The 27,641-nt window shown below is 52.6% G+C and overlaps 1 protein-coding gene across 4 annotated transcripts; it reads right to left on the reverse strand.

The window, feature by feature from the left end:
* Positions 1-4: 4 nt before the first annotated feature.
* IPO13 (importin 13) lies at positions 5-19,927 on the reverse strand. 4 transcript variants are annotated; one of them, XR_003510390.1, is made up of 21 exons: positions 18,959-19,827; positions 16,415-17,151; positions 11,002-11,142; positions 10,770-10,911; positions 10,512-10,678; positions 10,182-10,302; positions 9,948-10,095; positions 9,337-9,518; positions 9,227-9,253; positions 8,916-9,050; positions 8,607-8,750; positions 7,235-7,315; positions 6,579-6,716; positions 6,319-6,415; positions 4,672-5,735; positions 3,406-3,458; positions 1,124-1,190; positions 975-1,033; positions 737-826; positions 265-446; positions 5-173 (listed from the first exon to the last, which is right to left on the reverse strand). XR_003510390.1 is itself a non-coding variant. In XM_027537500.1 (20 exons), exons 1-20 carry the CDS (start codon positions 19,040-19,042, stop codon positions 77-79), a joined length of 2,892 nt encoding a protein of 963 aa, XP_027393301.1. In that variant the 5' UTR covers positions 19,043-19,927; the 3' UTR covers positions 5-76. The 4 variants fall into 4 exon arrangements, 1 of the variants encoding a protein (XP_027393301.1); XR_003510391.1 differs by lacking the exon at positions 3,406-3,458; XM_027537500.1 differs by lacking the exon at positions 4,672-5,735 and having other exon boundaries at positions 18,959-19,927.
* Between the last annotated feature and the right edge of the window lie 7,714 nt (positions 19,928-27,641).

The following is a 27,641-nucleotide window of genomic DNA, read 5'->3' on the forward strand; positions in this document are numbered from 1 at the left end:
GCAGTGCCGTGAGGGTTCAAGTTTACTCTTTGGGGATAAGGAGGGGTGAGGAGGTGTGGGTGGGACGGGGTGCCCCTCAGTAGTCAGCTGTGTAATCTGTGCCATGTAGCCCCCGGCACAGCAGTGTGAATTCTTTCACCATCTCCTTCACCCGCCTCTTGTTTACTCGCTCGCTGAAGGAGAGAAGGGAGAGCAAGTTAGCACCATCCACCACGGCCTCCGCCTCCCCGCGACCCGAGCCCAGGCCCTGCCAGCTCTGCTTACCGAAGGATCTGTTGGCTGAAGGTGTCCTTCTGTTCGGGGCTGAGGCGGGCAGAGGGAAAGCCAGGTGCCTGAAGCGCCTCCTTGATCCACACGCTCAGGAGGCTGAAGCAGTGTTTGTTCAGAGCAAATAGGATGTCGGCAAAGCAGTCCATGAGGCTGCGGGAGGCCTGGCCCCCAATGGCCTGAGGGAGATGGGTTCTTAGCACACCAGGGCCTTGGCCCATCTGCAGCAAGAAAGCCTAGGCACACCACCCACTCCTGGGCAGTTCCTCAGCCACAGTGCACATGACGAGTGAGTGCTACTTGACACAAGATAGCTGATCCTCACAGCGACCCAACAACTTCCAGCTATTTACTTGATGAAGAAACAGAGCTTAGGGAACCAAGGTGCAAGCTTCCCAGGAGGGCAGCTGCCTCAGCAGTGAGGGCCACCCCATCCCCAAACTCCGCGGCCCCACCCGCTCCATCTCACCTCCAGCACTGCTATGAGCAGCATCCGGCCATCCTCCTGTACCACCTTTCCCACAGGTTCTACTTCCCCACACCGAGGCAGCAGCTCTGTCTACAGAGGATGGAGAGGCCCGTCAGCCCCCCACCCCCATCTCCCTGGAGACAAGGCCTGCACACCACACCCCTACCCAACAGAGTCCTGAGCAGGGTGGGCGGGGTATAAGGATGGTGCAGGGCTTGGGGGTCAGCACAGGACTCACAAAGAAGCCACAAGAGGCCTTGACAGTAGGTGCTTCGGGGAACTTGAGGGCCAGCACAGCTGTGAGAGAGGCAGAGGCAGATCAGATGGGGCTCAGGGATCCTCCCGAGGGGGCCCCAGGCCCACCTGTCCACCTGGCACCCCACTTACCACACTGGAACACAGCTTTGACATCCAGTCGTTCACACAGGAACAAATCTGGCTTCCGCTTCAGAGCCTGCAGGAGGTGGAGCTGGTAAGCCCAGCCCTAGTCGACTCTAAGAATCATCCTCCCACTCACCTGCCACCCAGGCCCCAACCTCACACACCACAAGTGAAGGTTGCCAAAACCAGCCACCCAGCCATCTCTGGGGAATGAGACCACTCCAGAGTTCAGTATGTCAGGAGGGGAGCAGCCAAGGGATGCCATGTACATGTATGTGTACATGAATGCACATGTGCATGAGAGAGGTTGGGAGTCATAATGCCACAGCTTGGGCCCCAGTCACTCCCGAGCAAACACATCACCACACCCCACCCCCCACCACCAGGGCCAGACCTCCTGCAGGCTCCAGGTTGCCAGCAGTGACTTCACTTTGATTCACAGAGGCAGTTGAGGCCCCCCTTGATTTGTTAACAGGGCAGAGATGGCAGCTGTACAGGGAGCCCAGTTCACAGCGCCCCTCCTATGTCCTGCCTGCATTCCTCAGACACTCTCCAGCTTAGGAAGAGGAAAGGCAGGGCGGGAGCCTGGGAGCCACGGCCCCACCTCTCACCCAGGACAGCCTGTGTCCGGGCCCTTCTCATCCATACCCAGCCCAGGAGCCAGGGCTGCCATGTCAGGAGAAGCAGATGGAGTACAGGGGCTGAGAGCTCACCCCAAGAGGTACCAAGGCGCGAATGGCACATCCTCAGGTCATAGGAGATGCTCTGCACAGCTCCCACAGTCATCAAGCACTGCTGTCCCCCAGCAGCCCCCCAGTGCATTCCACATCAACCCCCAACCCTCCAGCCTTCATATACCTTCCACTCCCTCATTTTCACTCAAGCGCAAACAGCCCCACAGGCCCCTCACTTAAAACGCCCTACTTACCCTCTATCACACCTCAATCACATCCCTTGTATACACCATTCTCCCCATTTGCAACACACCCTCGCTACACATTCACATCCCACCCCAACCCTATCCCCAAACTATGTCCACACACCCACGCCCTCACCCTCCCCAGTTCTCTAGCACGTGCACTCTCCCCACACACACCCACACTCAAATGTCCTCACCCCAAAGATACACCCTCACACACATATCCACCCAGGCCCAGAGCACACTGTCCATTCCCACTCCTCCTACACCCCCTCTACTAGGCTGTAAGTTCCAAGAGGGTAAGAACCGTGTGTGCTTTTGCTCACCATTACATTCTCAGCACCTACCACATGACCAAGCACATATAACACACTCAAAAAATATCTGTGGAGTGATTAAACAAAGAAACACATCATGGACCCCAACCCATAGGAGCCCCCAACTCACAGGAACTCCCTGACACACATACTAACCCCACATTCCCACAGCCTGACACATGTATCTTCCCAAACATACAACCCCTCATACAGACACACCACTACCGTATATACTCCTTCCCTCCATAACACGCACTCCCACAGCCCAAATCACACACCTCCAACAAACATCGACACTCAAACTCCATCCATGTCTAATGCACATCAGCACACAACACACATCAGTGCACAGGCTCACTACAGCTACACATTTATTCTGACACTCAGAACAATACACATACTACTCACAGCAGCCATGTGATTTCTGTTCCCTGCCCAAACTGGACTCGAAACACACGAGTCAGTTCTGAGACACTTAAACACACACCAGACACATCTCGCAATGGAGCCAGCACCCCACCTCCCAGCAGCAGCAGGACCTGTCTGGCAGCCCAGCGACAGCCGAGCTCTGGGCTTCACTGCAGCACATTCAGCTTGGCCCCTCCCTCGGAGCTCCTCCCAGCCTCCCTCTCAAGAGCAGGCTGGGGGCACTGAGGCAGGCAGTTCCCCGCAGGAGCACGGGGACAGTGAACCCCAGGCCCTTCAACTCCGGTCCTGCCCCTGAGCTCTTTGGTCACTTTGGGCCCACAGGAGCTGCTGGGCACGGTTACCACCCCCTCCCATGCCCACCCCTCAGGCCAGCCCAGCTCCCTCCCTTTGGGATCAGCCTCTCCCTGGTCTCTGTGGAAGACTGAGCTAGTTGAGGCAAAGGGGCACTAAAGGAGGATGTTGGGTTGTCAACTTCCACGGAAACAGATGAAGAAACTCTATTCAACTGAACAGAAAAAAAAAATTTGTCAACAGAAAGCTAAAAATAGGCTTAAATTGAATTTCAACATAAGAGAAAGAGAAAGAGAGAGAACAGAACGTGAATGAATAAAACTAAAACACACCTGTGCCAGGAGTTGCATAAATGAATCAACAATATCAGGATGATCCCTGGGCCCTAAAATATAATAAAGATGGAACTTAAGAAAAAATTATACAAACAGCAACTCAACCTCATATAGTTATGTGGGACTGAGAGCCTGCAGGGAGACAGCGTGGGGCACATGAGCAGCAGGAAGCAAGATAAAGAAACAAAACATACAAAAACCATGAACTGGGAGAAGCCCAACAGAAAGAGACGGCAAAGTGAAGGACGGTCTGCCCCAGCTCCCTCCCAAGGGGCCTTCCACCTACTCTTCACTCCTCCTCAGGTCAGTCCCCAAGGACCCTGCAGTGCTTGAGTGATGCTGGCCACCATGTAGCTGGGCAAACAGTCCCCACACTCTTGTTGTGGCCTCTGGCAGACTGCAGTGGCCCTACACTGCTTCTGCTCACATACCTCCCCATCACTCATCATCAAGAGGAGGGCAGGGCTGGTGGGAGATTGGTCCTTGGTACTGCCATGGGAGGCCTGGCTGAAAGCCCTTCCTGGGCATCATGGTCTGAGCAGGTGTCCTCTCCCTTCCTTGCCCTTAAGGCTCTTGGTCTAGACAAAGAAAAGAATCTACAGGGTTCTCTTAATCCAGAAGACTCCTTCTTGGGTTTGGCAGTGCCTGATATGCTGTGGGGCTGGCCAGTCAAGGCCCAGGGGAAGGAGCTGCATGATGAGGCAAAAATGAGAGCCCCGCCCACAATGCCCCTCCGCATGGACACAGACTCAGCAGAGAGCCGGGCTCAGGGCTAACGACCCCCTCCCACCATTGGGACGCACGAAGAAAGAGGGAAACCAGCCAGTGTGTCACCCCGCGGTGCAATGGGAGGGCAGAGCCCGAGGGAGGTATGGCAAGACCGGGACAGCGAAGCGGGTGAGGGGGGCATCCTGTCCTGTACGACAACCAACAGGCCCAACAGGTAGGACGTTGGACACTATCCTGCCTCCAGTTCTGATGACACTTTCAGCAAGGACGAGGCATGGCCTGGAGCTCCTGCCTGGCTGCTCCACTCTCAGGAGGAGATGCTGTGGAAACCCCTGCCTGAGATACCACTAAGCAGCTGTGTGATCTTGTGCAAGCCATCCACGTTCAGTTTCCCCGACTGTCAAGTCGATAATCATCTCTTCCCTACTTCCTTCAGGCTGTGAGAAGCCCTTGATAAAGCCTGTCCCTTCCACATCTGCCCCCTAAGTTACTCAAGTCCTGTAATCAAGTCCTGTAAAGTGAGGCCCAACGTACCCAAGCCTGGGGTCCCTGTAGATGGCAGGTTTGAGGTTCAGCAGCCGCCCTGCTAGAGGTGGGCTGGACAGTGAGGAAGAAAGGCTCCAAGAGCAAGGAGACCTTGCCTCCTTTCTTCAACAGTGTCTGGTGTCTGCTCTCTGCTGGCCTTGTTCCGAGGGATGCAGAAGGAAGAGACCCAAGCCTGCCCTTGAGGGGCTTAGTCCAGGGAGGGAGACAGTCATGGAAGCTGCTTACTGAGTGTGATCAACGCTGTATCAGTGGTGCGTGCCCATGCAGTTCTGGAGCAAGGTCAGAAGCAGCCAGCTCTGCCTCAGAGAAGCTTCTGAGGACTGATACAGGGGTAAGGCATGGAGGAGAGAGAGCCTACCCAGTGAAGGGCACAGGGCAATCCAGGCAGAGGAGCAGGGCACCGAGGTCAAAGGGGGCATGATGGGGGAGTATCAGGGTGGCTGAACTGCTGGAGCCATCAGGAATGACTGCTGAGAAGTATGCAGGTCTGTCACGCAGTGGCGGGCAGTGGAACCATGAGGGTGATGGTGAGGGTGATGGGGAGCAACGAAGGGCTTTAAGCCAGGGAGGGAAGAGTCCTCAGATCTGTGTCTTATAAGAAATATTACAGCTGCTGGGTGCAGAACGGGTTGGAGAAAGGCAGATGCCAGGGAAACCAGTCAGAAGATTGCTGAGGCGATCCAGATGGAGCAGTGGCCATGGAGGGTGGGGAGAGGTGAGGCTGAGGAGGACATCTGGTTTCTGGCTCAGATTTCTCCCCACTCTGGAAACAACCCATGGTCCACCAGAGCAGAGGTCAGCATCAGGGGACCAAATACTGAGGACAGAAGCAGAGAGCACTCTGGCTCCAGCTAAGACTCCTGGTGAGCCTCAAGCCTGTGAGCATGACTCTAGGCAAAACTCAGGAGGCTGACGGAACAACGTTGTTTCTTCTCCAAGTGAGAAGCCTGGGTTAGGCAGCAGGGGAAGCCTGGAGCCCCCTACTCCCAACTTCTCTCAGGCAGAGGGCCGTAGTGACTGGGGGGCTGGGATCACAGCCAAAGGCTTCTGGCCTAGAAAGGAATGAGTCTCAATGCAGGGAAAGGAACCAGCACTCTGTGAGAACATCATGTGCAAAACCCCCAAGCCAGGGGCCCAAAAGATGCTACATTAATACCTACTAACAGTCCTAGCAAGTATCTGACATCCCCATTTCACAGATATGGAAACAAAGGCTCTGAAAAGGTATGTGACTTGCCCAAGGTCACACAACTAGTTGGTGGTGATGAGCTTAGACTTTAGGTCTAGCTGACTTCGAAGCCCATGTTCTTGCCACCTTTCATTCTATGCCAAAGGAAATGGAGCCAAGCTGGTGCTCCGAGTCCCTCAGAGCTTCCAGCCCCACCTTCCCCCCACACCCGGCCTGGCCCTGAGCCCAGGAGAAGACATCAGTCACTCTCTTGTCCACTTCCACCTAAGGTGTCAACTATCTGTAAGGTGACAGCTGTGCTGGGCTTGATCCCGTTACTTTCCCGTCAAAACCCATGTGCAACTCAGGGGCGAGAGGAGAACAGAGTGGGCAGCTGTGGCTCCCCAATCAGGGAGGCAGAGGCAGTGGCAGTGGCGGCAGCAGCAGAGACCCTGGTCGGGACCTACCTTGCTGGAAGAGGGTGAGTGTGACGGAGGTGACGAGCAGGAAGAGGGCCTCGATGGGGGGAAAGTGGGCAGGCTCATGAGCAAAGATGTGGACCAGCTGCAACAAAGCAGGGGATGCTGGTCAGCGGAGGCCCTGGCCCACCAGGACAGGCCAGCGTCCCTGGAATGCAAGCGAGGACTCCTGCCAGAGCAACCATCCACCCTACTCCACCCACCCGTCCAATCCCTGGGTCAGATCTCTGCCTGGGATGAAGGCCCACCTGTCGAGTGAGGTCAAGAGCAGAGGCCTGGGGGATGGTGCTGTACATCCGCCCCAGCATCTCACACAGCTGTGGCACCATGGGGGCAAAGTCATCCAGCAGCGTCTTAACGGACTTCTCAAAGATAGCGCACACCGCCTGGGAAGAAAGCAAAGGGGGCCTGGTCAGCAGGTCACCGCTGGCTGCAGCAGAACGGAGGCCCTGCACAGAGGCCTAAAAAGGGGGCCCTACCCACCAGCCTGCCTGGCTCTGTGAACCCTGGAAGGTAGGCTAGTCTGACCCTCACCCTGGAAGGCAAGAGGCTGAAAGGCCCCTCTCAGAGGGGCTGAGGATGGAACTCTGTAACTTAACTCCAGCTCCTTACATCTCCACGGCCTCTCACGGAGCAACAACAGTGAGAACCGCCTGCACTGGAGGGAACCAAGGCAGGTGTCTGGACGCTAAAATGGATCCTGACTGGCACTCAGCCCCAGCATCACAGCCTTGGGTGGAGCACTTCTTGTGACACCAGGAAGTTTCTTCCCCAGAGATTCTGAGTGTCTATGGGGTAGGATTCGTCTCCTTCACTTCCTCCAGATCATAGCAAGCTGAGGTGGTGGAAGCTCCATCTCTGAGCAGAGTCACCATGGGGGCTGATGGCAAGGGTCAGCACTCACCTCTACCACCTGGGCATCATTCAGCCATTTGCTCAGCACCTTCTGGATAAGCTGGAAGACCTGCTGCAGTACCACCACCACCTGAAGACACGGGAAGAAGTGAGGTGCCCCCACCAGCACTCTCGCCCACCCGAGAAGGACTACTTGGTAGTTGGAGGTAGGCCTGGAATTTCAAACCTATAACCCCAGACTGCATGCTGAAGACTTGGTACACAGGACCCCGGGGAAGGAGTGCTTTGCTGAATCCCCGTGAATCAAAGATACCCTGAATTCTAAGGATCATCTTAGAGGAAGCCTCAAACTGCAAGCTTCAGAAGACTATTAAAACTTTGTAATCTTTTTAAAAAGTCACTCCCTATCTACTTCTGCTCAGTAAAAGCATTTTAGTGCCAAAGGCCTATGGACCAGCCCCTGAAGAAGCAGAGATACTGTCTCACCCAGATAGGCTTAGGGTAGAGAGCCCCAAGGGATGTGTAGAAATGGGCAGCTTATGGTGGAGCAGAGCAGCCTGAGGTCCTGGGAGGTGAGGGAAGGAGGGATGATGACTACCATAGAAGAAGGAGGGGTTCTTTGGGAGGACAGTGGCTTTGGTTTGGTCTGGAGCCAAAAGGGTGACCGATACTGGAGTGGGGAGTTGAGCAGAAGGACCAGGATACCATGGCTAACCTTTTCTCCAGGAGGAAACACTGGAGGGGTACTTGGAACAATGACTAAAGCAGTCCCTCGCATCTGTACAGAGTTTTACAGTATGCAAAGTACTTTTAATCAAGACTATACGGGCTGTTCAGCACAGTTCTATAAGATGAGCATCAGATATCCTGATGTTCCTAGTTTTGAATGGGCAGCTGAGGCTATAAGTAGTCACCCCAACGTCCTGTGCCAAGCTTACCACAGCAGTTATCACAGTGCTTTGTGACAATCTGTTTACATGTATTTCCTCTAGACCAAAAGCCACTCAAAGGCAAGAACTATTACATGTGGAGTATGTAAGCATCCTTAGTGCCTGTAGAGGACAGTGAATGCTAAAGTAGAAGGCCCCACTGAGTTGGGGGTTATACAGGGTACCATAATTACATCACTTAAGATGTATAATGTCAGTGTCGCCCATGGGGAGAAGGAAACACTATAACACCACCCTAGTTAGGCTAGGAACAAAGACAACATCACCCACAGGACTGAGTGAGACAATGACATCACTCCCTACAGAGCAGGGGGCAGTGGGAGGGTCATTCACAGGGTCAAAGGACCAAATGCATCATGCCCCATGGGGCCAGGGAAACAATGACAATATTACCCATAGAGTTCAGGGGTGACTATGACATTCCCACAGGGTTGGGGGTGGGGGGGCAGTGGCAATGACAACATCACCCACGGGGTTGGGTCCCTGTGGCACTGGCAGCTTCCGGAGCTCAGAGCCTTCATGATCATCCTCATGATGACTGACGTCCAGTGTGGTGAAGAGGTTGGAGAGAAGCCCCAAGATGTGGACAATGGCCAGCTTGTTGGAAGGATTAGGCTACGGGGAGAAGGGAACCAAGCTCTGGATCTCCCAACCCTGACTGCCAGCCCACCCCTCAGCAGCTAAGCCACAGCCCACACAAAGGGCAGCCCCAGAGACCCACTGCTGCTTGCAGCCATATACGACACATACACACACACACGTGCACAAGGGTTCACTCACGATCTCTTCTGCCAGCTTCTCCAGCTGCTGGATATATGGTGAGATGAGCGAGTGCAGGTTTTTAAGGATCTCCTCCACTTGCAAGGCCGACAGCAAGAAGCCCAGTGCCTGCATCAGCCACATGCACTGGCTCGTCTGTGGGGCAGAGCACAGAGGGTCAGTCCCAGAGACGCCTAGCTGTGGGTGGGGAGAATGAGCCTCTTGGGGAAGGTTCCAAGAACGAGAATAAGGCACAAAGGCAGAAGACGGGATTTCTTTGGATCCCCTCAATACCTCAAAGAGCCGAGCCCCCTAGAAACTTATGAACTCACCTTATGGATCTGTTTCATCAGCACATCCTAGGGATAAAGAGAAGGAATATGGTGTCAGTGCAGGGCAGACTGTGCCCTGAGGCCTGGCTGCACCCAGGGCCCTGGGATACCTGGGAGACAGCCACGATGTTGGCAGCGTAGGGCGGCAGGTCATACTTGCACTCTCGGCAGATCTTCTTGAGGGTGGACACAGAAGAGATAGAGAGCTCGGGATTGCCTAAGGCGTGCAGCACAAGGGGTAGAACGCTGTTGATCATGACGGGGTGGTCAGCCAGCCACTCAGACAGAGCTCCTGGGGGAAGGAGGGAAGGCATCTGAGGCAGGCCAGGCTGCCTGTGTGCCAGGTCCCTGCAAGGCAGGCAGATGTGGCAGGGTGGAGCTGGAGCCCCTGAACAGAGAGCGCGCTGCGTGTTCAGAGCATGGGATGGGCAAATATGCACGTACAGGCTCAAACATGACCTTACCGCTGATAAGCGGGAAGGTGTTACTCGGCAGAGGCCCAGCGCCACTGTTTCAGCGGCAATGAACTAGCCTCACTGAACTGCAGCTCAGCGCACTGTAGCAAGGACCCCTAGACATGCCAGGACAGTCCACTGGCTGCAGTTTCTGATTGTGTGTGTGCGCACTTCTGTCTCCCACTTTGCACAGGACCCAGCAGGTCGGCTTGGGGCTGTGCGCTGTGGCTCTGGGGGTGTGCTCACGGGTGTGGGCCAGGGCTCACCAATGGTGAACATGACGGTGTCCGCCAGCTGCACGTTGCTGATGCTGATCCGCGGGATGAGGCCGATGAGCCCGGGCACCACGTCGGAGTAGTTGACATCGATGGTCTCTGCGATGGACTGGAAGCCATAGAGCAGGGCCTCTGTGTGCTGGGGAAAGAGGATGCCACTGGCTTGGCTGAGGAGGAGGAGGTGACAGATCTGGGAGGGCTGAGGGAATCAGGCTGGGGAGGTACCTGCCAGGAGTAGGGCTCCTCTGAGCTGGTGAGCAAACGACCCAGCTTGTCATAGAGGTTGCTGAGGAGCTCGGCCCCCAGCATCTCATAGACATACATGAGCGTGTCTGAGATGTCCACCCTAAGAAGCAGATGAAGGCCTTATACACTGCCTAGATGCCTCCCCCAAGCACAGGAGCCCACCCCGATTCCCTCACAGCCCTGCCAAAGCACCTAGAGAACAGAGAAGGGTGGCCCAGGATTCAGGGAACCTGGCCTTGGACCCCTCCCCTCATTGCCTTCATTATCTCAGGACTCCCTTCAGAGCTAGGATTGGCCTGCTACTGTCACCTGTAAATTCGGAACTGCTCCTTCTCATCTGAGGACCAGAATCCATATTCTTCATCAGAAGGGAACTGGGCCTTGTGCAGAAGCACATCCACCAGCTGGAAGTAGACTGGCCGGTACACCTGCTGGTACACAGCCTGTTTCTCTGCCTCAAAGGACAGAATGTCATCCTGAGAGAACCAGGGAGGAGAGTTAGCCACAGATGCCATCATTCCCCTTCTTCCACCACGGCCCAGGTCCACCGAAGGTCACGTGACACACCTGCAGTGTGTACCAGAAGGTGAGGGTCAGGGAGCTGGTGGTCTCGTTGACAGGGAAGTGGCCAGGGATGCCCGTGCAGAACATGATCATGTTGACGAGGGCCAGGAAGCTCTGCCAGTGCTCCACTTGGTCCAGCAAGGCCCTGGGAGGGAGAAGGCATGGGGAGGTCCTTCCACCTCCCTTATGTCTGTGAGGGCCCTGCCATCCCACCTGCAGTTGCCCCTGTCCTCACCGGGAGTGGTTCTCGCCCAGAGCCACAGCAATGCGACAGATGCCGTGGGAGGTCTCCATGTCCCCATTCTGTACTGCCTGTCGCAGTTGATCCTGCAGTCCCAGCACCAGTGGGATGAGTTTCAGGAGTGTGTTCACATACCTGGAGGCAGAGGGTGAGGAGATGCATCAGAACTGTCTGGCCATCCCCCACCGGCTTTGGGAGAAAGGCACAACATCTCTGTTGTCCATCAAAGCCCCCCTTTCCACATCAAACCCAAAGCAAGAAAGGGGTCAGGGGCTAGGCCTATGTGGCAGGTTTGACATTGCCCGATTTGGGAATAACTTTAGGTCAGAGACCTCCAGGAGAACTCTGGAAAGGATATACAAAAAGGTAAGTGTGGCTGGACCTGTGTCCTCCAGTTGGACTTAGAGTTGATGCTTGAATGGCTTAAGACTTTTAGGGAGGTTAGGATGAGGTGAATGTGTTTTGCATGTGGGGAGGACAAATAAATTTGGGGGGGCCAGAGAATAAGACAGCTATTGATTGAATTATGTTTCCCCAAAAAAGATGTGTTGAAGCCCTAACCTTAGTAGCTCAGAATGTGACCTGATTTGGAAACAGGGTCACTGCAGATTAGATCAGAGAGTAGGGGGTGGCCCTAATACAATATGACTGATGTTCTTAAAAGAAGACCTTCATGTAAAGACAGAGACCCACAGGGAGGATGACATGTGACAACAAAGGGAGAGGCTGGAATTATGCAGCAAGCCGAGAGAACACCAAAGACTGCCAGCAAAGCAACAGAAGCTGGGAGGCAGCAAGGAAGGGTGCTCCTACAGGTTTCAGAGGGAGCTGAGACCTTGATTTCAGACCTCCAGGCTCCACAACTGGGAGACAATAAATCTCTGTCGTGTGTGCCAGGGTGTGGTACCTTAGCATGGCAGCTGCAGGAAACTAATACCATCAGTATCAGGGGAGATTGAATGAGGATAGGAGACAGAAGAGGTAATACACGCTGAAGAGTCTTGTTAAAGACTTCAGGAGACAGCAACAGCTCCGGAGAGCATCAACCTCCACCCTCCACTCCGTCCCCTGCAACCAAATCCTAACTCCTAAGGAGTCTGGTGGCAGTAAGGACTCAGAGGGAACTCAGAGACAAAACAGGGGTAGGAGGATGGCGAAGAGTCAAGAACAACTCCCCTGGTGGAAATACTTCCTGAGACCTGGAGGAAAGAATGGATGGGGACAGTAATAAATTTAACGGCAGGCCACAGGGTGTTAAATTCAACGTTAGGCATATTGAATCAGAGGTACCCAGGGAAACAGGCAGGTAGAAGTGTCCAGAGAGAACTGGATATAGAAACCTGAAGCCCAATGGAGAGGTCAGAGCAAGAGACATAGATTTTGGAATCATCAGCAAACAGCTATGGGAATAGCTGGAAAGTGCCCAAGAATTAAGTGTCGAATGGGAGGAGGGCATGGCAACCCACTCCAGTATTCTTGCCTGGAGAATCCCATGGACAGAGGAGCCTGGTAGGCTATGGTCTGTAGGGTCACAAAGAGTCAGACATGACTGAAGCGACTTAGCATGCATGCATGCGTAAGTGCTGAATGAGAAAAGAGGGTCTGAGCCAGGGCACTGAAGCACAGTGATCCCTAAGGAAGGAGCAGAGGAAGCAGAGTATACAAAGGAGACTGAGAGAAGGCTAGCTCCATCCCCAGCTGCCTGCTATGTGGAGAGACTAAGCAGAGGAAGTGATGCTCTCAGGGGGGGGATCCCTCTATTGCCAATCATAGTGTCACCATAGCAAACCATGGAGGGAGGCGGTACTGAAGATCCAGAAGGAGTTCTATCTGGACTTGCCCCAAGCAGCTTGCTAGGAGGTAGCCCTGGCAAGGTAACCTTAGGCAAAGGATGAGAAGGACAAGGGGCAACCAGTCCGGGATGCTGGCTTCCACATCCCGGTTCTGGTGGGACAAGACATTCATACCAGATTACCCCCAGCCCAGAGACAGCTCCAGAGGGTGTGGCCTGGAGACAGCGGGGATGGCTTGTCTCATGGCCCTGACACAGGCTGCACCACAAGACAATGGGCACCTTCAGGCCAGACTCTGGCACAATGAGTAGGGGCAGGGCCAAGGCCACGGCCGTGAGCTGCCCAGTAGCTGAGATGGCAGCAGGAGGTAGTGCCCTACCCCCACAGCATCCTCACTGAATTCCAGGGCTCCCTCACATCTTCAAAATTCATGTACACAGTAGGTAATCAATGTTCTTAATTTGTCTCATCTCTGCCTCATAACAGGATAAATCAAGGACAGTATAGCCGAGTAGAACTCAGAGCATTACTCAAGGTCACAGAGCACACAGTGACAGATTCCAGGTTAAGACAGCCCCGTGCACTGCTATAGGTCTGCTTCTGTTTCAGGGCCCAACTTGAATTTCCTCAAAGGATCTATGCAGATCTCAGCATATATCTCAAATTCTAACTGATGGGAGCTCCCATGAGCCTGTCTAATTCATCTTTTTTCCCTTCTCCAGCCTACCAGCAAAAAGCTTTCCCAGGATTAAAAACAAATCTCAGGAAACATTTTTTTTCCAAAGGAGAGAGAGCCAGGCAAAAAGCAGCAGCTGTGGATAGGGTGGGAAAATGGTGACTTGAGTGCAAGCTCAGCCAAGGAGAGAGCCAACGTCAGGACACCTGGGGAATGGCTGGATGACCCAAAATTTAAAGCCACTGAAGGTGACTTTCTCAAGCCAAAGTTAGGAAATGGACTAGACAGAGCAAAGCCCAAACACTGACTCCAGGCTGGATGCAGTCCACCCATAGGGGAAGCTCTTGCATTGATTTCCTACCACCCAGACACCTATGCCTGAGACCTGTGAGCAAACAGAATGTACCTGAGGCCTCAAGGTTTCTAGGTCTGGGGGAGGGAGATAGAGAGGATGCCTTTAGAACACCACAGCTGAGCCTGGGTTCAAAAGGCCTGGCTCCTGTTGGTCAGCTTGAGCTGCCGGGGCAGAGCTGCTGGGACTCCTTGGCTGCCACTCACACTGAGCTCAGCCCAGACCTGCAATTAGAGCTCTGGGAGTAGAGCTGAGAAAATGGGGAGAGTTGCTAAGCAACCAAGGGGGCTGCAGCCAATGGGCGCTCAGGAGGCTATAGGTTCCCTCACTGGCTCCTTGCTTGCTCATTCGTTCAGAGGAGCAGAGGCATCAATTACCTGCCAAAGCCCTCGAGACTGGCTAGGCGGGTAAACCTGGGTGTATCCAAGGACACCTCACATCACCCACACACTGGCCCTGCCAATTCCCCTTAGCCACCAATTGTCTGAGCCTAGCTAGCCAAGAAAGGCCTTGACCTAGGACTTGGTACCCACCTTAAGCTGGAAAAGCTGAGATGCCATGGGAAAGAGCTCATACTAACTGCCAAAGCAATCATGATACCAAATACTAGTAACCGCCATTAATGTGATGTCAAGGAACCATGCTAAAGCTCTCAGAAACATTCTGTTATTGAATCTTCATACCAAAATATTCCCAGAATACCAGGGTCAGGCCCTGGGAACATTATTCTATTTAAACTCTGTATAATGATCCATTTTACTGATAACAGAAATTGAGGCTTAAAAGTGGTTTATCCAAGGTCTCAGATCTAGGAAGTGAATTATTTGGGATTCAAACTCAAACATGACTAATGCCAAAGCTAGAGCCATCAACCACTTCCCCAGGCCATCCCTTTCAATGGTATTGCCCCTTCTGGCTTTGTTGAGCATTCTCAAAGCCTTTTCTCTGAAATGTGAAGTATCAGGCTTCCAGGCTTGCCCCAGCCAATCCAATTTATACCAAAAATCTCATCACGCCATTTTCTCTTATTACATCCTCTTGAGCACAAAGACCAAAATCTTAAGCCTGGTCAACAAGGCCTTGATGATCTGGGTCTAGATCTCCAATCACTGGCCCTTACTCTTTGCTATTTAATCATACCCAGTCATCAGGCTCTCTCACACCCTTTCCTTGCTTGGGCTCTTCCTTCGGTCTGAAATGTCCTCCCCATATCCATTACCTCCATCTGGCTAACTCTTACACAGCCTTCAAAGCACACCTCAGTTGGCACCTCCTCAGGGAAGCCCTTCATACCCTCACACTGGGTTAAATGCCTCCTCTTGGTTCTGACAGCAACCTGCTCCCTCTATTAGAGCACTCATCACATAGGCTGTACTTGCCCATCCATGTGTTTCCTGGATTCTGAGCTCTTGACTTGCAGAAATCAACCTATCCATCTTTAGTCTCCCTGTGGTCAGCCTAGACCCCCACACATAAACAGACGCTCAAGCAACATTTCCCGAGGAAACATCTCATTACACTCACCTTGTTTTGGCTCCTTGAGTGTATGGTGGGGCTGCCCACTACATGCCTTTGCCCCTGCTGTATCTCCCGAAGCCTGGAACACTCCCTCCCCTTCCACCCTCTCCCACCCCTACCCTCCCCAAGTAGGCAACTCCTACTTTTCCTCTGTTTAAAAAATAATGAATGCTACCAAGTGCTGCCAGGCACAATGTGACAAAATAAAATGACAGAGAGCCTGTCCTCACATTGCTGAGAGACTAATGGGGAGACATACATTAATTTATAATGAAACTGCGTTACAGACTAAGAAGGAAAAACACTGGGAGCGCTGAGATAAAATAGAGAAGACCAAACAGTCTTAAAAATCATGAGGACTTTCCCAAGGAAGTGAAGTTTCAGATCAGGCAACGATGATATGACAAGTACATGTGATGGCTTGGAGGCTGGAAGGAGCCTGGGACACTCAAGAAACTGAAAAGTTTGTGTGAGAATGAAGAAAGGAAGTAGCATGGCTTGAAACGAGGCTGGGGATGCCATGCTGTGCTTCGCCCTCGTGAATCACATTGAGAATTCTGAACTTTATCCTAAGAGCAGCGTGGGGCCACTGGGGATTTCTGAGCAGAAAGGAAAGATTAGGCTCTCATTTTAAAAAAGATTTCTCTGGGTGCTGAGTTGGCAATGAAAGGTACAAGTGTGAAAACCAGGGGACTGGTGAGGAATCCCCTCAGTAATCAGGGGAGAGAGATGAGGACACCTTACACTAGGGTGGGGGCAGTGGAAATGGAAAAGATATGCCGCAGAGTCAGGAGCAGAGCAGCCAGGACTTGGTGACTAAGAGAACGAGAAGGGAGAGTCAAATATTTTCATTGAATAATTCGTTGGATGGTTTGTTGTCTAATGTCTTGTCTCCCTCTCTGAACCACAAGGACAAGGACCATGTCTTGTTTGGTTCCTTGCTGTATATTCAGCATAGAGCCAGGCATGTAGTAGGTACTCAATTAGTGTTTACTGAACAGATGGATGGATGGATGTGTGGCTGGCCAAGCAGGCTGTCCATCTCCGGGATGGTTGGGACTGGCTCACCTCTGGGCATCAGGCTGTGAGATGGCATTGACAATGGCCTCCACACTGCTGTCAAAGAGCTCTGAGTCCTGCAGAGCCGCGAAGGCAGCCTGAATGAGCGCCTCGCAGTCTTGCAGCGGTACCTCCAGCTGCACCCAGCTGGAAAAGCACTTGAGCACCTTCTGACGCACACAGCTGGGTGAGCTGGGCTGCTGCAGCAGCTGCTCCAGCAGTGGGAAGACAGCCCCACACTCCACTGCCAGGCTGGTCCGCACCAGGCTTTTGCGATACTGGGGCAGGCGGCTGGTCTGGAACTCCTCGGGCAGCACTGTCAGCAGCTCCAGCAGGGCCAGGCAGCGGCCCTGGCTATCCACCGGTGAGTCCTCGGCCTGGAACAGCCGTACCATATCTGCCACAGCACATGGCCAAGCGTCGGGCATCATGCTGAGAGCCAGTGAGGCCAGTGCCACGCACAGCCGAGTCAGCACAATCTTGGAGCCACTGGCAAAGCGGGTGATCTGGGTGAAGAGCTGTGCCTTTAGGCTCTCATACTGGTCAGTAGGGATGTCACTCCAGTAGCGAGAGATCTTGATGTGTAGGGCACTGGCCCCAAAGTACTGGATCTCAGGCACCTTGTCCGGCTGCAGGAGCTGCCAGCTGAAGTGCCAGGCCTGAGGGGACGCCTGGGCCTGCATCAGCCACTTTTGAGCCAGGTTCTTGTTCTCAATGTTGGGGTCATAGTAGAGCTGGTGCAGCGCCTGCAGGACAGCACAAGACTGAGCAGGTGCTGGCCACTCTGGATCCTGCCAGAGCCCACAACATAGGCCATGACTTGGTCCTGCAAAACTGTCCTCTCTTTCTGACCAGGGGGCTGAGCGGGAAGGGAGAGCTCAGGCTCAGCAGTGCTTCATGGACCTGGGGTCCGGCCAGGATCTTGAGAGCCTGAACTTGCCCACACTCCACCATAGCCTCTTCTCTTTACAGCAAAACCTTAGGGGTTGGGAGCGTGAACTGCAGGGAAGCAGCAAAAGAGGAGGCCAAGTTCCCCAAAGGAAAAGCACCTGAGGTAAAGGGCAAGGCCCAGGTGGAAGGAGTGGCTCCATAAGGAAGAAGCTAAGCCTGAGAAGAGCATGGAACAGCCTGAGCCACCCCCCGCCTCCAACCCTCCCAGGCACAGCTGCTCTCATCTACTCCAACAGCTCCATTTAGCTCCCCCAGGATCATCCCTAGGTCACTCCAGATGCTGGCACCAAAGCCAATGTGAAATCTGAGCAGGACTAAGACTTTGCCAGGCAGCCCTAGGGCACAGATAAACTGAAAGGAGAGTGAGAACACTCCTAAGAGAGCATACAAGAGGGTCCAAAAGCTGGTTCAGAGAAGTCTTGGCCTGCAGCCCTGGCAAATGCCTAGCCTGGAGTTCTCAACTAGCTAAATCCCCAGGGTCCCAATTCCATTAGGACTTCACACAGTAGGAAAACAGTGGTTTATTTCCCTGGAGGCACATGGAACAGTGCGCCACCATGCCAACACTGCCCAGCCCCAAGGGGTGGATGAGTGAGGCCAGGACTGTGAGAGTCCTAAGCAGGGTCCTAAGCCCTAAGAGTCCTAAGCCCTAAGCAGACTCCATCCAAGTAGGCTGAGCCCTATCTGTACCCCTGACAGCCAGTTATGGCCACTGTTCCTTGTCTGGACCCTTGGGATGCAGAGGCAGGCAGAGAACAGAAGCAGAAAGATGCATCCTTACCACTGGGTATGGTAAACGGGCCTCAAGAATAACAAATGAGTATCTGCAACCATTCCCTGTTTTCCACCACGATAGCCCTGTCTCCCCCATCCACCCCAGGGTGGAAAGCATTTCTACATTCCCAGCCTCTGGGGGCAGAACCCAGCAAAGAAATAGAGAAGCAGTTTGAAAAGACAGACTGAGCAGCGGGGGAGCCTGAGAGTGCCATGGCAGGAAGCCATGAGGGCAGGTGAGTAGGGAAGGACCCTGAAGCTGCCAGCAGGACCAGGCCCCTTGGATCCAGCACAAAACCAAGGGGCCAGCCCTACTTCCGCCTGCCCAGGAGTGGTCTGGCCTCCATCCAATAACCGAAGGACCCTTCTCCAAGGAAAAGTGAAAACACAACCCAGATTGTTTTAGTTTCAGATTATTTTCTGAGCCCCTGCTCAACAAAACAGGGCCAGGATGGCTCAGCATCACTCTGGTTTCTGGGGACTGAGCTGCAAGTCTCCCTCATTCCTGGCTTCTTACTGCACTGCTCATGCATTTCCCATGGAGCTGGAGAGTAGCCAGTCTGGCTGGAGGGTCTAAACCATCAGCACCCTGGAGGGACCATCCCAAGACCCTAGTGTGTCCACAGAGGACCCGTGTCTATGGAAGGCCAAAAATAGCCTAAGACACCATTGCATTGCTGTTGGCTGGCCCAGAGAGACAGCAAATGCCAGGTGCTCTGGAGGCACCATCCCAACGGGCACCCAGCCCAGGCCTGGGCCCTGGCATTAGTGTCAGTCCCCAGAACTTCTGCTCTGTCACTGGAGTGCCCCTCCCCAGAGCCCTCATACCTTCTCCACGTTCTCCACCGTGAAGTCCAAGGCTGGTGCTGCTCCAGCCCCTGCAGCCCCCGGCTGCTCCTCCCGCCGCTCCATCTTTGCTCCCTCCCCAGCAGGGAGGTGGACCGTGGCCTGTCTCTTGCCCCAGCCTCTTGGCTGCTGGCCCCCTGCTAGACTCCGGCTTGGGTGCCCAGGAAGTGGTGGCGTGACAGGGGTCCCAGGGCAAGCATGGCTGCCGAGGCCGCCCCACCTCGGTTGAGGGTGGGGGGCTAGCCAGAGGCCAAAAGGGGTGCTCTTAGCAGGAGACCCACTGAGGGGAACTCCTAGGAGAAAGCCGTCAGTGAGGAGTTTGCAGGAGGGGGTCCTGATGGTAGATCAGGGTTCTGTCCCCAGAATCTATGAAGAGGGAGTCATAGGGAAGCGAGGCCTGGGGAAAACCAAGGGGTCACAGGGTCGATGGCCTGTACCACAACACCCTAGTGAGATCTCGGGTTCTAGCAGGAGGTCACGGGGGTGGGAGGTTACGGGGGAGAGAGCCCTTCGCGGGTTAAGGAGGCGTCCAAGGAAGCGCAGGGGTACAGCTTCGCAAATCTCGGGCGAAGAGTCCGTGGAATTAAGGGGCTGTGGCAGGTCCCCTCGGCTCGGCCAGGCCCGCGCTCTTCTCACCCTCGGTCTCCGGCCCTGCTACCGCCGCTGCCTCCGCCCCAGTGACTGACAGGCGAGCCGGCCCGGCCGGGACGGGGCGGGGACCTCAGCGAGGCACGGGCTGCCCCGAGCGCCTGTCCGCGGCACCGCCGACTCAGAAGCCGTCCCACCCGGACCCGCGCCTGCCCTGGCCCGACCCGGCCGGCACAGCCCGGCACGGCCCGGCGGAACTGCGCGGAAACTCATTCCGGGTCCCCTCTCGTATCCTCGCGCCTGCCCGCGCGCCCCTGAGCAGGCCGCGGAACGGCGCGCCGCTCGAGCCCCCCCGCCCCCCCCACCACCCGAGCCAAGGCCCCGCCGCTGCGCACCCTGGGAAATGTAGTCCGCATGGCGCCCAGCGGGAAGGCGGTGCCTTGCGGCGGAGGCCGGGAGCACGTGGTCTGGGGATCAGCCGAGCCCAGGCAGCCTTAGGCCTATTGCGGCCAAGTTCGACCGGCGAGAGGCGCAGCGGGGCAGCTTCCTAAGAGGACGTGAGTCTAGGGGCCGGTGGGATAGAGCTGGGAAGCCAGGCTGGAGGTTAAGGTGTGTGTTTGGGAGGGGACTGACCGGGTGGGGGGACACAGGTTAATCTGGTGCTCAAGACCTGGCGGCAAGACCTCGGTCCCAGGAAGGGTACTGTCTTGAGAAGAACACTGAAGAGGAAAGGGGCTTGGCGCGCCTCAGGAATAAAAAAGGATGGCTCTCAGGGCCACCCAGTGAGCAACCGGGAAACTACTTACCATGGACAGTGCTTGGAGAATTTCATTAGGTTCTCGGAAGCAACTTGTCTTTATGAGTAATTAAAATAGCTTATATTTAAGTGCAAGGAACAGCACATTGCATACCTTAAGTCCAGTTCTCGCAGCAACTCTGTGGTGGGTATTTTCATTCACTATTTTCAGATGAGGAAGCCGAAGTTGGGGAAAGTTGAGCTTATCTTTTCGCTGGACACACAGCGAGGATAGCAGAGATCAGCCACAGATCTGGTTGGCCCAAGTCGCCAGCAGTCTCTACCCCAAGTGGAAAAAATAAAAATAAAAAAGGAAAGGACCTCTGTTCTTGTGTTCAGTGGAGGAAGCTGGCATTGGCTATAGCCATTGAGGCCTGAGGTGGATGAAGGCTTCCTTGAGGAGGAGAAACTTGATCTTAGCTTGAATAGCAACAGCAAGAGACTGGGGAGGAGGGGGCTTGATTAGCTGGTAAGCAGAGTCCAGTGGGAATCTAGTCATTCAACAAATCTTTATCAAGAAAATGTTTGAAGTACAGTTAGTTAGCTGTGTTCACTTTAAGGGGGTTGTCTGTGAGGGGGAGGAAGGCGGAGGGGATGAGGAAGGCGATGAGCTTGGAAAGACAAATTGAGACATTATCCTAAGTGCGATGTGAAACCATGATGAGGTTGCAAGTGGGCATTGATGATTGAATTTACATTTTAGAAAAATATGTCTATAGTATTGTTAGGGGAAACGCTGACGGAAACTGCCCACCCTGGCCAGGCACCATAGTAACTATTTGCATGAGTTACCACAATGTGTGGTAAGGAATGTGAAACTAACAAGCTGCCACCACCAACCAGAAAAATTCGGAAAAGGTCAAAAGGAGACCCCACAGGTCCTACCACCTCCCTGAATCCTTCTCGCTGCCATCCATCTTGGCTGAGTAATGTGTGCGCCACCAGGAAGGACCATGAGTCAGAGTGATTGGCCAAAGACAACCCAGAAAGTTAATCCCATCACCGTAAAACTGAGACTGCCATCCCTGAGGCAGAGCAGTTCTCCAGGGTTCCCTTACTCTACTGCTCTCCGCCCAGGTGTCCCTTCCCAATAAAGTCTGCTTTGTCAGCACATGTGTCTCCAAGGACCATTCATCTCCTAGGGTTAGATAAGATCCCTCTTTTGGACCCTGGGAGGGGCGTCCCCCTTCCTGTAACAGTATAATACATTGAAGAAGGAAAGGGGGATTTGGAAGGAGGAAACAGGAAGCCACAATAAAGTACTGATTCCAGGTCTGTGCATAGGGGTGTGAAATGTCTTGGCCCTGATACTAATATATCATTATGGAAGGTGGAGGAATGGAGGGAGGGTTAAGACCACAAATTCTGTGTTCAAAATCTGTCTACCTCTTTCTAAAAAAAATGAGGGGGCGTCCCTGGTAGTCCAGTGGCTAAGAATCCACCTCCAATGCAGGGGACACAGGTTTGATCCCTGACCTGGAAGATCCCTCATGCCATGGAGCAACTGCTAAGCGTGTGTACCACAACTGTTGAGCCCGAGCTCTAAAGTCCACACACTGCAACACTGAAAGCTGTGCACCTAGAACCTATGCTCTGCAGCAAGAGAAACCATTGCAATGAAAAGCAATGCAACAAAGAGTAGCCCCTGCTTGCTGCATCTAGAGAAGAGTCTTCCCAAAGGCAACAAAGACCCAGCACAGCCAAAAATAAATAAAATTTTTAAATAATTAAAATTGTTTTTTTAAAAAAGAAGAGAACATATAGGGGCCAGAACCTGTGACAACCCTGGCTTCTTGTTGTTGTTTAGTCACTGAGTCATGCCAGACTCTTTTGTAACCCCATGGCCTGTAGCCCGCCTGCTCCCCTGTCCATGGGATTTCTCAGGCAAGAATACTAGAGTGGGCAGCCATTTCCTTCTCCAGGGGGTCGTCCCGACTCAGGGTTTGAACTTGGGTCTCCTGCTTTGCAGGCAGATTCTTTGCCACCTGAACCATACAACTGAGTCACTGGGAAGCCCCGACAACCCTGGGAGGGGTTCCCAAATTCAGGAGAGCATTCCAGAGCCCAGGAGAGGGGGAGAAAGAGCTTCTGTTGGTCACCTGGAACCACTAGCAATCCATGTCCATGACAGATTAACCAGTTTGAAGTTTTTCAGCCTTCTAAAACAGTGTGAATTTTGGTCTGCAAAACCAAATGAGGGCCCTGCCTATGGTTAAGAATTCTCAGGGGAGGTTTCTCCCCTTCCACTTAGCACTAAGGTTAATTGCACTAAGGAAGTTTATTTTCTTTGTAGTCCCCTGGTTTGAGGGAAAGAGGTTAGGGAAAGGAGGGGAAGGTTTATTTCTAGTTCACCTCTAGATGTGGGCATAGTCCTTTGGGGTTCTGGCCTTATTGAGAATGTTCCAGGTAGACTCCCTTTGCCCCCATAAGCTCTTTGCAAGGGAGCCCTTGCTACCAATGCCCAGGTTCCCCAGGTAAAGAAAATGCCCTCAAGGTGAATACCAGCTACTGAACTTTGTTTACCTTTGTGGTTTCCTGTATTTGTTTATTTTGGCCTGAATATTTCTTCTGTGTATACCAGCTCACAGGTGCATTAATTTTTAAAAGTATGTTTTGTCTAAGTATTTTTAGTTGTTTTCAGCAAGAAGCTTAGCCTGAGTCCCTAGGCCACCTTGTGGCCAGAGAACCCAGTGGACAGTTTCAGTCCTTATGTGACTTGATGGTTTTGCTGCATCTGGCCCCTTCGACTGCGCCTTCCGTTTGTTCTGCTTTGTTTTTCCCGCCACTCTGGTCAACCCTTTTGGTCTCCTTCACAGCCTTGTCCCTTCTCCTCTCCCTGTTTCTAAACTGCTGGGTCTCCAAGCCTTAGCCTCTGCTGCTCACCACCTCCTTGTCTTTGATTTATGAGTCTTAGATCTCTCTGGCCCAGACTGTCCTGACTGCCAGACCCGGCCGCTGCCAGCCTCCTTGCCTTCTGAAACTGTCACGGGCACATCAAGTTGAACAGTTACAAAATCAAACACGGCTTCCCCCACACCTTACTCCCATTATGGGCTAAAAATACTACATCCCCTAAATTTCTTACTGGTTGTCCAAGCCACCTGAAAACTCTCCCTTCCATCAGGTCCTCACAAGCAGCTCATCACCAAGTCCCGTGGATCGTACCTCCTGTCTCTCTGTCCTTCCACACTGTTCTGCCTAGGTCAAGGCGCCAGCGTTTGTTGTCTGAGCAGCCCTAACTGCAGCATCTCTAACTGGTGTCCCCTGCCTTGCCCCTTCCAGTCCAAACTAGACACAGTGGCCAGTCATCTGTCTGGAACATGTCTCTAGACAATCCCACCTAAAACCCTCAGTGGCTCCACTCAGCACAAAGTCCAGGCTCCTTGGTATAGCACTCGAGGACTGTTATGATCTCTCTAGACTCGTGTCTTGAGGAGGACCCTCCCCCAATTCTACATGAAATCCCTGGCTCTTCCGGCTGTTCCATGCTTCCTGCCTTTGTTCATGCAATTGCCTCTGCTGAAAAGGCTGTGTCAGGCTGGGGCCAGTCAGGAGAAACCACACAATAAGCATACAGAAACAGTTTAATATAAAAATTTTATATTTTATATCCCTCATTTGGAAGGAATGAGGGACTGGCCAGCCAGTAAGAAGAGAAGATAACTCTGAAAAATATAGCCCAAGGAAGAGGCCCTCACCCATCTCACCCCCTCCAACTCCTGCCCAAGGCTGAGCCCCAGACCTTGCTGGAGAGGGCATGGCTGGTGAAAAGGGGTGTTTTAGAACTGAGAGGCAATGAAAGCAAGTATTTTATTTTTCAAGGCCCAGTTCAAGAGCCACCTCCTTCACAAAGACTTTCCTGGCTCTTCCCTGTCCGTCTAGGTAGAAATGATTCCTCTTCCTTTGTGAGTATAGAATCCTCCCCAAGCCTGACATACATCACTGTACCCTAATCATACTTCTGTTGGGGGACTTAGTTTTCTGTTCACTTGTTTACCCCCATCTAGGGTTGCCAGGAAAAAAGGGGGCACCCACTTCAATAGCAGATAAACAACATTTAAAATATATTTCTTTGTGTATTTGGCTGTGCCGGGTCTTAGTTGCAGCACACAGGATCTTTACTCTTCCTTGCAGCATGAGGGAGCTTTAGTTGCAGCATTCAAACTCTATTACAGCATGTAAGATCTAGTGCCCTGACTAGGGATTGAACCTTGGCCCTCTGCAATGAGAGTGTGGATTCTTAGCCACTGGACCACCAGGGAAGTACCTAAACAACATTTTTTTTTTTTGTATAAGTATGTCCTAATTATTGCATGAGACATACTTACTTAAAAAAAAAAAGTATTGCTTATCTGAAATTCCAGTTTAACTGGATGTCCTATTTTTATTTGCCAAACTGGTTAGCCCTTCCCTTAACTCCACCTCCAACTGTGGTCTCCCTGATGGCAGAACACGTTTCTGGCTGATCTTGGATTCCCCATAACTGGCCCAAGGCACTACTTTTAGTGCCTAATTAATGTTAAAAGGTCAGAGAGCTGAGAATGACTGGAGGGAGTTAAGACTGAAGACAGAGACCATTTAGAAGGATGAATAATAAACCATTCCACAAATTAGGAAGTCTCCACAGAATAGCTTTGGAAAGAGGGAAAGGAGGATGGACTTGCAAGATCTAAGGATCTGAGAACTAATGGAAAAGGGAAGTGGCAAAGTTCAGGGCATCTAGGCTGTTGCCCAAGTTTCTGGCTTGTATCCCTGGATGGAGATTGGTGCCATTCACCTGGGAGGAACCCTGGAGGAGGCTTGGAGGCTGAAGAGCAAGGAAACTCACTGATGTGGGGCTTAGAGCACGAGAATGGTGGAGAGGGCATCTGAAGGAATGAACAGAAGACATCCAGAACAGATAAGTTCAGTTGGAGGTTTCTGAGGCTATGCAGACGAAATAATTGGAAATACAGGCTGAGCTTAGGAGAAAGATTAAACTGGAGATACAATGAGAGCATAATCAGCATGGAGGTGGTAACGGAAATCATGGAAGTTGGTCATATTGCTCAGGGAGAGTAAAATGGGGAGAGAAAGCCTGTACCAGAGCCCTGATGTCTTAAGGGGCTGAGAGAGGAAAAGGAACCCCCAAAGAGTCTTAAGAATGAGCAGGGGTGGGAGAAAATCCAGGAGAGTATGGGATGGAGAGTCAAGAGTAGACAAGTGTTCCAAGAGAGTGACAAAGTTGGGTACCTCTGAGAATCCAAAGGACTAAAGGCTGAGAAGCAGCCTTTGGGTTTAGCAATGATGAGGCCACTAGGGACCACAGCAAGAGCTCTTTTCGTGAAGGAGGAGCGGTGTAAGCAGATTATATATTGATATTTATAAATTTCTAATCACAGTGTCTTTGTTTGTGTGTGTGTGTGCCGTGATATATTCAAGCAAGTTTAAATGCAGAGGGAAAGAGGACATTCAATAGAAAAAGGTTGATGAATAGGGAGGCTTGTAAATAATGGATACAGAGAACCCTGTGAAGGAGGGCCTGTGCACAGATAGAGGAATTACTCTAGCTACAGGAGGACATTAATAATAGTATCTGGAACAGAGCAGGATACCTCGAGGGCCATGGACTCCTATAGAATCTCTGAATGAGCTTCAGAAAGTCTATGGGCTCCCTCAAACTCTTCACCAGATTTCCATATCAGTGGTTTTTTCAGCATTGAAGTGGGAGGTGGGGTGGGAAGGATCCTTGGCTTTCATGTAAGTTTCTGTAAGGACACTCCAGCTGCAAAACAGGTGAAGCACCGCCCCTGTGAACAAGAGAGTGATCTCACATGGCACAAATTCTAGATCTTTTCTCTGATTTCTCAGATTTCTACCCTACCTTCCTTTTCAAAATAGGTAGCCAGTCCACATGCACTCAGGCACAGGGCTCTCTAGCCAGGGGAAATGTGGCAATCCCTGGACAAGAGACGAGGAACACCACTGGCTGGGGCAGGGGGAGCACACGGATTTCCCCAAACCTTGATTCCTGGTTGAAACTAATCTAAAGGGATGTTTGGGTACCCCCTGAAGTGGGGAAAACTGTCAAGTCAAAGCCATCTGTAGGGCTTCCCTGGTGACTCAGTGGTAAGGAATCTGCCTGCCAATGCAGGAGACAAGGGTTTGATCCCTGATCTGGGAAGATCTCACATGCCACAGAGTAACTAAGCCCGTGCACCACAACTGTTGAGCCCACACGCCTCACCTACTGAAGCCTGAGCACTCAAGAGCCCGTGCTCCGAAAAAAGAGAAGCCACCTTGATGAGAAGCTTGCGCACAGCAACTGGAGAGTAGTTCCTGCTCTCTACAACTAGAGAAAAGCCCGCACAGCAACCGAGACCCAGCACAGTCATAAATAAATAAAATTGTATCTTTAAAATAGCCATCTGTAGTTTTCTGTCTTGCAAGAGGTGATGACTTGATACGCCTTAGGAGGAGATCATACCTTAGTTCTGGGAATTTCATTCAAATGGGCAGTGTCATTTTGCAAATATGAAAGAGATGACAGTCAAAAATGGAGATTCTAGAGCCATCTGTGTGGAGGCCACGTGCCAGGTGACCTCTGCTAAATTGTAGGCAGAGAGGTGGAGCTCTGCAACGTGTTCCCTTTGGGAAAAATGCTTCATTTATTTTATTATTTTTGAAGAGGGATTTGGTTCATAGGGGCTTCCCAGGTGGTGCTAGTGGTAAAGAACCCGCCTGCTAATGCACGAAATGTAAGAGATGCGGTTCAATCCCTGGGTCAGGAAGATCCCCTGGAGAAGGAAATGGCAACCCACTCCAGTATTCATAGTCCCATGGACAAAGGAGCCTGGCAGGCAACTATCTGTGGGGTCACAAAGAGTCGGACACGACTGAAGTGACTTAGCACAACACAATTGGTTCATTGTGAGCTGCAAACTGAGACTAGTTCTTGTGGGAATGTGTTCCTTTTGGAGAAGTTGTGGCTTGATCCACAATTTTGTACAGTGTTGGGCAGTCTCTCCAGGGCCCAGAATTCAGCCTTGGGTTGGTGGTGGTGGGGGCGGGGGTGGGGGGGCGAGGTGGGGGAAATTGCTCTCCCAAGGACTGACAATTTTTCGAGTGTTGAGAGCCAGCGCCTTTGGCTCAGGTTCTGACCTGGCTGTCTCTCTATGGGACTTGCCAGACATGGCTTCAACCCATCTCCTGTAAGTGGCTCTGAGAGCACAGATGTCCACTGAGGGCCAGAGCCTGGCCCTCAAATCCTCTACCGGGCCTTCAAGTCTTTTCATCAGGGGC

This window comes from Bos indicus x Bos taurus, chromosome 3 (assembly GCF_003369695.1).
Source record: "Bos indicus x Bos taurus breed Angus x Brahman F1 hybrid chromosome 3, Bos_hybrid_MaternalHap_v2.0, whole genome shotgun sequence".
Lineage (NCBI taxonomy): Eukaryota > Metazoa > Chordata > Mammalia > Artiodactyla > Bovidae > Bos > Bos indicus x Bos taurus.